Source organism: Vigna radiata, chromosome 8 (genome assembly GCF_000741045.1).
Source record: "Vigna radiata var. radiata cultivar VC1973A chromosome 8, Vradiata_ver6, whole genome shotgun sequence".
In the NCBI taxonomy this organism is placed as follows: Eukaryota; Viridiplantae; Streptophyta; class Magnoliopsida; order Fabales; family Fabaceae; genus Vigna; species Vigna radiata.
Window position 1 is genome coordinate 38652833 of NC_028358.1, and position 10266 is coordinate 38663098.

A 10266-nucleotide genomic window follows, 5' to 3' on the forward strand; every position below is an offset into this window, starting at 1 on the left:
TCTTACAATAGCTCCAACGACAAGGCAAAGTTATTCAGCCCACACTAAAGATATATGCCAACAGCAAAAAAAAAATTATCGCCAAAATTATTATTGTACAATATATCTCTTCTAAGGGATTAAGTACGCCCCCATCTGGATCTCCTCAATGCTACATCAACTATTTGGGCAATGAACTAGAAAACAAATTACAAAAGAAGCAATAGTAGTAGAAAGAATTTTAATATTCTGAATCTAATCTACAGCAAATGCTAGTATACAATAAGTTGTTGCTATCTGAACTGTTCATGAGTCCCTCTTTGTTATGAGGGCTGCATCTGATCTCGCCGAAGAGCCTGCTGGAGCTGAATTACCTGTTGCTGCTGCTCTGGTGGTAAGGAACTCAATTGCTCTGGTGTCAGATTCAATACTTGTTGCAGCAAAACAGACTCCACATCAGGAGGAAGCTGGGATGAGTAAAGAAAACAAAATAGTGACTATATATCCAGAACAACCGGTCACGGTAACCAAACAAGATAAGGGTCCATTGTGGTAAAAAGAATTAAAACAAAACATTCGAAACAGTAAAAGTAACGTAAATGTAAATATGAAAAATTTAAAAGCATTGTTTTCAGGCAAAGTTTGCTAGCCAAAAAGGTAGGAACTAAACATTCGATCATTTGGATAAAAGGTATAGGATGCGTTTTGCACTAACCATGCATAAAATCCCTCTCCTAATATGGAATTCAGATTACTACAGACTATATAAGCTTGTTTGTAACCATGGCAGAGTCATGTCATCATGATCCTTAAAGTACACACATTATCCGTTAAACTAATTTCTAGTTCCGCGCCAATTAGTGGTTACCAAACTAGTGATCTAAAGATGGTTCGGACGCAAAAAAATCAGAGAAACTAAAAGATGGTTAAGACTAGTGGCATAAATAGAGCATAATTTTTTTGCTTAGTGATGATATTTCAAAGCTCAAACTAAAGCCTTGTTCACTTGAGTGGATTTGAGAGAGAGTATTTGAGAGGATTTGATAATAAATTTTTTTGTTGTTTATTTGAATAGATTTGGAGGTGAGTGAGAGTGAATTTGGAAGTAAATTTTTTTAATATGTCACATAAATTAAATACTACACTAATTCTCACAAATTTCACTTCCAAATCTACTCTCGCTTAACTCCAAATCTATTCAAATAAATAACAAAAAATTACCTTCAAATTCTCTCAATTACTCTTCTCCAAATCCACTTAAGTGAACAAAATCTAAAAGATAAGGAAACTTCACGGCATAAATACTGATTTCGTAAGTCGAATAATTGACAAATTTGAAGGTTCAGTTCCTCCTAGATGCACCCCAATTAAGTGTACCTGACCATTTGCAGATAATCTAATGTAAATTTCAAACTTTATTTAAGAAAACAGGCAACATTAAACAATTCTGAAGTATTCTAGGAACCCATTTTAAAGGTTAGACTATCTTTTTTAGCAACCAAATGAAAGACTATTCAAAATACTGAATCTCAAAAGAGATGACCTTACGACAACTTTTGCACCCAAACTCAAAAAATAACAATGAATGTTTCTATGAATTCATAGGACAATAATTCACCTTCACATCTCATCAATGAATCACCAAGTCACATACATACCTGAGAAGATTGTAGCTCAGAGTATTGCCCTTCTCCTTTAGGAGTAGCAAGTACAGGCAATGAGCTTCTTCCAAGAGTATGAGACGGTCCATCAGTGACAGGCACCTCTGACATCCCAGTAGAAAGGGGTGTACTCCTTCCCTCATCCAATTTCATGAGCTTTGATGGGCGAGAAAAAGATTCTGAAGAATCATGAACATTGTTTTTTTTCTCTATTCCCAAAGGCATGTTTGAATACGTTATATTAGAAGATTTATCACCTTTACTCGATAACTGAGAAGTAGACGCCGATATGGAGGAACCAGGCTGTTTCAATAAATAAAGGTAAATACATTATTTAAAAATATGAGCATAAGAAACATAGAAATTGTAGCCAGCTAAGCAGAAGTGACGAGAAAATAACTTCCGCACACTATCAGCTACTTAGCATCTCAATTTGAGAGAACAAAGGGAATTATGCTCCACCAATGACTGGACATTTCTATGTACGGTAAATAATGTGAAAACACTACAAAATGTCAATGATGTTTCAATAGTAAGCTCTTTGATGATTTTTTCTTCATTAGTATACAAATGCAAGAGGAAAGAAAGTCCTCGCAAACTAAAGCAAATAAGAAAGGAAAAAAAACTAAAGGGATGTACCCACCTATTTATAACATAAAATACAAAAGGGGTACTGAATTTAGACTCTTTAATATTTTCATTTTTAAATCTGAAATCATTCAACTTGCAACCCTGCTCTAGCAACTTAGGAAGGACATAGCTCCCTCAAAGGTTAAGTGTTTGGCTTGATTAGTAATACTTTAAATCAGTGCTGTTTGTTAAACTCACAAGTTAGCTCAGCTGAGAGAGTTCAGGGTTGAAAAACAAGCCAACTTGTTGGGAAAATCAGTCTATCATGGGTAGAATGAGCAGGGAGCGGACAAACTCAATTTTCCACATGGGCAAGCATTGCTGCAGAAATATTTCCCATATTGGCCAAAAAGTATAAATATTCTATCTGCACTTTGATGGGGTATAGTGATATGTCAGGCCTCTTTATGGTGCTAAAAAGACGTTTCTTCTTTGACAGAATTGCAGGAACGGAAAGCTTTAATGTGGGTTTCTCCTATTGTCTAGTTTTTGTATTTCTGATATCCTGTGCCACGGACATCTACTTTCTTTCTCTACTACAAATGGCTACTAAAATAATAATAAGCAATAACAAAGAGCAGAAAGCAAGAATAATCATCCCATGAAAAGAAAGGTGGGGCTAAACCAGTATGGCACGTCCTAATATTAACTTTTAATGCATGGATTTTTTTTTTTTAAATATATATATATATATATATATCAACACAAAAGAACTAAAAAACAAGCAAAACTTGGCACCTGAAAGTTGGCATCTGGACGAACCATTTGAATATTATGTCCGACAGTTGAGTTTCCAACATGTGCAGAATTTTGTAGCAAAGAGACATGCATTTGCTGGTTTAGAGCAGTTGAAGTTGTCGGTTGAATTGGAGGCCTGACAGACAAACTTCCCAGACCTGGGCGCACAGAAGGAAGTAATAAGTTAGGCTGCCCTGATAAAGTTCCAGGCAATACAAGGTTGTTTGGATGTTGTTGAACGGGAATTCGGGGCTGCACTGGAGGCTTTGGATGAGCAGTTAATTGATTAGGAGCCAGAGGATTATGAAGTATGGTGTTGACTTGGCCTTCTTGAGCATAAGGTGTCAAACCAGACTGCAATTTGCTCTGCCCATGAGGGCGAAGGCCAGGCAGAGTTTGAACCAATGGTGGCTGAGCCAGCTGACCTTCATTCATTAAAGACTGTGAGGGTTGATCTGAAACCAGCCTAAGGTTTGGCATTTGTAACTGCAACAATTATCATGAGAAAAAAAAAAAATTAATGATCTAGGAGAGGAACAAAAGTCTAAGTAGTCTAATATAAGTTTAACGTTAATTTGATATAACATAAACCCTAAATGATCATATTTAGGTTTAGGGCTATTTGGTTTTGCTTCTGTTGATGTCATATAAGTCCTAGAGTCATCTTATTAATTTTATAATTAAGTATTTTAAAGATAGTCAGCAACTGAGCTTCCATGTCTTTTCCCAAAGTTGTTTTAGTTATTTGAGCTTTATTTATTAAGGGTAAGTTATTAATCTTGAGACCTCCAGTTTCGGAATATTTGCTACCCAAATTTTGACTGATTCTCAAATACAATTGGCGTATACAGGTTCCATGAAATCAATTCCAGATAACTCCTACTACCTAGACAAGAAAAATAATCGATTGCTTAATAAAGTTTATTCCCTTTCTCTTTCTCAGCCTGCCCAAACATATTGTTCTCCACAAGGCAATATATAAAATACGTATAAAAAAAAACAGTAGCTGTTATTTGTTTCCAACTGTCCCAGAACACACTAGCTGTATTCTACAAATTAAAAGGTTCAGTTCACAGCCTTGGAAGTTGGGATTTATAGCAACCTAAATTAAATTATAAGTCCCAAATGACAAAGATTTGGCATAAAATATAAAACAAATGAACATCAAGCAGAAAGATAGTGAAACAAACCACTTGGGAAGACACCATTCCTAGCATTATTTGAGCCTGCATATAAAATTGTGAACATAATGATCAAAGAAATTATCCAAATCATATACAAACAAATAGATCCACAAAAATCCCCAAAGGTAAATTTTTTGAGAGTTGAAGATATTTTGGATGGTATAGAACACATCACAAAGTGTAACCGAAGGAAAGAGTGATCAGCTACACGTTAATTGTCAAAATAAAGAGAAAGTAGCACACAAAACTGAAAGATTCTAAATTACAGCCCACACAATGAACATTGATATATTTTTTTTTACACTGTAATTTTATGGAAAGAGAAATAACAAGTCATGGATAAGGATTAAGGAATACTTCAAAAGAAAACAGAATGAAAGTAGTTGATAGCAGGAGTCAAGTATGACCTACACAGCCATGACTGACTCTATTATGAATCATGATTTTGGAGGTAAATAGTAGGCTGACTTTTCCAACTTACAAAAGTGTAAAATGACAAGAAAAAGGCCACAAAACTAGCAAATCATGCAAAAGTAGCATATGTATTAGACGAACTATGTCCTGTTGAACTCTAGTCACCAAATGGATTGGACTCCCAATTAGTGCAAAACCTTCCCTCCTCCAAAAAGTTGTAGCAAAAGATAGAAAAGGTTATTTATCTCCCTAACAGACATGCCATGATCCAGTTCCATGAAGCAGACAGATTTTACAAAACTGCTATGAATCAAGTATAATACCCAAAAAAAAACACTCATAGTTCAGCTGCATTTAAATTGACAAAATGAAAAAAGGTCATCCAAAAAGTCATTTTATATGCAAAAGTGTATCAGTCAGATGTAAACTGTTCTCCAGTCTCTACTACTCAACTATCTTATTTTGCATGATCTCATTAGTTCATTTCTAACAGTCACATGTGGTCAAATCAATGAACTTCTAGTATAGCTGCCATAATGAATATCTATATCATATGAGCGCATGTAGAAACTAAAAAGAGACAAGTTTGTCATAAAAGAATGCTGTGGTAGAACAAATTCACAGGGGAATTGATATAGGAGAAAAAGTACATACCTGGAAAAGAGCCTTGGGCAACTGTGGCCTTGAAAGCAACAGCTGGCGAGCCAGATCCTTGTTTTGTGTAGCCATTCCCTGCAATCATAACAAGAAACGAAATGTTCAACCAAAGAGAAAGTTGACTAGGAAAGTGAAGGTACCCACAACCAATAGTTACCTTGAGTTCAGATATCATCTCCGTAAGCTGACTCCTGGACATTTTGGCCAGATGCAGAGTTAAAGGATCATGTGCCAATGCTGACTGACTCTGCAAACTATTTTGATTTGACTGGATGCCAAACTGAGCACCACCTAGAGCCGCTGTCATAACAGTTGCAGCTGTTATGGCAATATGAAGACCGATAGGCTGATGCTGAACAGCTTCCCCAGCTGGGCCACCAACTTGTTTCTGAGGATCTTTAATACAGAGAAGGAGAAAATGAAAAACACAGGATAAAAAAGGCAATGCAGTGATTATATGTGCAAGATATTTATTACATCATAAAATAATAGCAAGAGGAAAACAACTAACCAACATTTGTTGTCATTCCAGGCCCGCCACGACCCTGTGACAAAAAAGAAAAATAAGCAATTTAATCTGTAATAAACCAACATCCAGTACATGCTTATGGGTGACATGATTTAATTGGTCAAAAATGAAACTATCAAGTAAAAGAAATTGAACAATGTGAGCGAAATACTTGTATGAGTAAATATGTATTTCCCTTTTGGTTTCACATTGATTAAAATTTGCATTTTGTAAAATATAAATATAAAGGAGACAATGTATGTCCAATTATTCATGAGTGTATGGGTGCGTGCCAGTATCAATGGTGACTAGGTGCTATCTTTAAAGTAAACATGGCAAAGATTCGGAAGAATAACTAGTCACTATTTCAAAAAGTTTTGATAATACACCTGTTCTCTATTTCTGTCAGTCCCTTTGTCATTTTCGGCAAAATCAACACGTAATTGCCTGCCATTAATTTCATAACCCTGAAGATTTCGTCGAGCGCTTAAAGCTGTCTCTTCATCCTTATACTCACAGAATCCATAACCTTTAGGTTTCCCAGTTTCCCTGTCAATAACTAATCTGCAGATAAAAGATGGGAAAGCTTCAAGTCTTCAACCGAATAAAGAATTGGTCAAGAAGCAAAAAGAAAATTCCAAAACATTACAGAAAAAATCTCATAATGAAACTTGTCCCTTAAAACAGACATGGAAAGCAACTTCTAGCCATATCTATTGATTTGCTGGCGTAAACTTCTTCATAAGATCTTATAAGAAGAGAAGCTTATACACTTCAAATTGTGGGATAAACTCATTTAATTTTTCTCACCATTTTTCTCTACTGCAAGTGCTTTTAAGAAACTAATACCCTATTCCCAGGGTGGGAGAAAATACGAATTGTTGTAACAAATAAAATAAACCTGAAAAAAAAAAATAAACAAAACAAAACTCATCAACAGCTACAAGCGTTTACCTGAATGAGACTACTGGGCCAACCTCCTGGCAGATTTCGACAAGCTGTTCCTCTGTGGCATCATACGGTATATTCCCAACTACAATAAAATCACAACAACTGTCATAACCAAACAAACGTGCATGAATAACACAAATTCCAATCTCATTGAAATTGACAGCATCCAAGGTTGCAATAAGACGAAGGCACAGAGATAGAAAATTTAAAGATGAAACTAATTAGATTTCCAATTTGTTCAACGCCCAAACAGTCAATAAGCAGAAAAACGCGAAAAAAAGAGAGGGAGGGATACCGAAAACGCAGCGATGCTGGGACTGGGAGGTGGCCATGAAATCAACAGCAGAAGAAGAAGGTGAAGCGCTGCTCCATCTTCTTCCTCCTCAGAACCATAATTTGTTGGGGAGAGACAAAGAAACTCCGCGTTTCGATTTGATCTTCTTCTTCTTTGGCAACCACACTATTGTTGTGTTAGTGAAAGGGTTTTTATTTTTGTTTTATAGATATATAAATCATAAATAAAAACTCTGACACACCATTCCTTATGACTTATACTAATATTTGCAACTCATTTTGCTTCTAAATTTTAATACGAGTTTTTATGAGATCTGGGAATAGCTTTTTTATTTATTTATTTTTTTATTTCTATTCCGCCTCTTTCCACGCAACTTTAATTAAATTTCAATTCGATTATAATGATCAATAAATTATAAAATTAAAATTGTAACTTTTATTTGCAGATAAAATATTTCAATTATAATGCTTTTGGTTACGCTAAGTTTTAATTAAATTTAAAATAAAAAAATCTTGAATCATACTTTCATGTTGTTGTTTTTGTTTAACGTATATGACACTTTAAACACGTAATAGAAATTAACTTGTTTAAAAAGAGTAAATCCCAAATTAACTATTATAAGATAAAAAAAAACTATAAATAAAAAGTTTGTTAAAGAAACTAAAATTTAATATTTTTATTTAACTGATAATTTGGTTTCTTTCACTCCTATTTTTCGTTAATAGTTGTTAAAAAAAATGAAAGTGTAAAAGGAAAAAGATCTGTGTGATTCGTGAAGTTATACAGACCTATTTCAGTATTCCAAGTTCTAAATATTATTAGGCATTTATTGTTTTTTATTTTTTTGAAGTATTGTGTGAGAACCTTATATATTTGGAGTAGTAATTATTTTACTTAGTTTTTATTTAACAATTATCAGTAAAAAAATTTATTTCTCAAATTACTAACTCCTAAAAAATGTATGTATATATTTGTTCTAACTGTATCAATCTCTTATATCTAACTCTGAGTATTTCAATTCCAACTTCTACAGCTTTATGAGAGTTACATCAAGATACAGTATTTTAATAAATATTTATATTGTTGACTTGGTCGAACCTTATTAAAGATTGATGGACCTTTTTGTCCACTTAAAAAATATAAAAACAAATAAAAAGAAAAATAACTATTTATTTTAAAAATTAGTTATGTTTCTGAATTTCAACTTTAGATATAATTTTTATATAAATAAATGTAAATTATGAGGCATATACGTGTTTAAATAAATATTACTTTTATTTTTTAAAAACTTATTTATTGTTTTTTGTAAAAAACTATCAACTCTACCTAAATCAACTGCGAGTCAAACTATTAGGTAAAACATTACTTGATTTAATTTAATTTACAATTTTTCAGTTTGACTTCTGACCCGTTTTGTAATTTTTTTGGTCAAGTTTATTTTGAAATATTTAAAAAATAACATATAAGTTTATTTTGACATCATCGAAAATTTGTCTGAGATTATTAAAATTTAACAAGTTACCATAGTTATTTGAATTACTTCATTATGAAGTGTCACTCTCTTCAAGTACAATGCAAATCATATAAAAGAGCATAAACATATAAACATGTTGTAACCACCAATGCATGACTTATTTGTGGGAAAGAACGAGAAAAAAAAAATAGTTGAGACATATGTAATATGGCATAAGAGAGTTTGAATCATGTTCTTTTGGACATTGAATATTTTATGAATATAATATAAACACAACTCATCAAATTTACCAAATAACAATGAAGTAACAATTTTATCTTTGACATCTAGGTTCTTAAGATTGGAAATTGAAAATCTTACATTAGTTGATAACCAACAAATTGAGTAATAGATTCACAAAAATATAATGAAGATAGTATTGTGATTTTTTATGATTAATCGGTGTAGGATTTCTTTAATATGTCTCGTTTTATAGAGCTTAACAATAATAATAAAGTTGATGGTTTAATCAGTTTTTGTGAAAATAACATGAATTTGATGATAAATCTTCTCATATTAATTTTTTTTTTTAAAAAGATTTTGTATAAGTATGTTCTTTTTGGGTTAGAGTCTTGATTACATGTCTAAAATGTTAAACATAATAAAGTCTATTTCTCTCCCTTAAATTTAGTTGACAGATGATTTTTAGATCAAGAACAATTTTTGTTTTCATTAAAAAATATAAAATTTGTTGACATATTTGTCAAGTTGATAAAATTATGATTTTTCCTTTGTTCATCGTTGATTTAAGTTAAAATTTTGATAAAAGGTATGTGAAATATGGTTCTTCATTTCGACATTGCTATATTTCGACATTTAAAAATCGATGATTAGAAAAATAAATCCGATATATTTTAAGTTTTTATTTGTTTTTTTCATATTTAATAACATTATTACTTTTATAACGATTATGGACATTTATTTATACATTTAATTTTACTCTCGTGCATACAATTCATATTTGATCATAATATAAAATAATTTAATAGTTTGTGTATGTAGTTTTTATTTCTTATTTTAAGAGATTTGTCGTTAAAATCATTTGTAATTTTTGTTATTCATATATATTATTATATATTATTGTAATTCACTAGTTGTTATAATTTTTGTGAGAATAAAAAAGTCATAAAATTGTTTGTAATTGTGATATTTGTATATAAATTTTTAGAATTTTTTATGCAAATTGTCCGGAGTTATTAAATTCATTTTTTTTTCGTTTTTTGAGATTTTTTTTCATAAGTTTATAAAGCAACTTTTGGTTGAAACTTAACATTTAAAAAAATTATTTCAAAATTAGATTACACTAAATAAGAAAGTATTTTTAATATCATAGTAATGGTAAAATAATAACAATAGCAAACTTATATATATATATATATATATATATATATATTAGAGCTGTCAAAACGGGTAACCCGGCTCGATCCGGCCCGGCCCACCACGGGTTGGTCACTTAGTGAGTCAACCCAACCCGGCTCATTTATTAGCGAGCCAGAAAAACTTCAACCCGGCTCAACCCACCACGGGTTGGTGGGTAAACGGGTTGGCTCACTAGCCCATTTAATTACATTTTTCTTAAAATAAAAAAAATACAAACTTTCTGTAATTTAAATTTAAACAATTTTAAGAAACATACAAATAAGTTTCTTATATATTCATCATTTTTTGTTCTTGTTGTAACCCTTGACCCATGTTCTTGTTGTCTCCAAATTCACTAATAAAGATTTTTCTAATAT

The 10266-nt window shown here is 32.1% G+C and overlaps 1 protein-coding gene across 2 annotated transcripts; it reads right to left on the reverse strand.

Annotated features, from left to right (window-relative positions):
- Positions 1-53: 53 nt before the first annotated feature.
- On the reverse strand, positions 54-7227 carry LOC106772465 (cleavage stimulating factor 64). 2 transcript variants are annotated; one of them, XM_014658882.2, is made up of 11 exons: positions 7018-7227; positions 6726-6804; positions 6161-6335; positions 5775-5808; positions 5421-5659; positions 5261-5338; positions 4199-4234; positions 3009-3494; positions 1898-1943; positions 1638-1819; positions 54-446 (listed from the first exon to the last, which is right to left on the reverse strand). In XM_014658882.2, exons 1-11 carry the CDS (start codon positions 7052-7054, stop codon positions 303-305), a joined length of 1536 nt encoding a protein of 511 aa, XP_014514368.1. In that variant the 5' UTR covers positions 7055-7227; the 3' UTR covers positions 54-302. The 2 variants fall into 2 exon arrangements, with proteins under 2 accessions (XP_014514368.1, XP_014514366.1); XM_014658880.2 differs by having other exon boundaries at positions 1638-1943; positions 7018-7226.
- Between the last annotated feature and the right edge of the window lie 3039 nt (positions 7228-10266).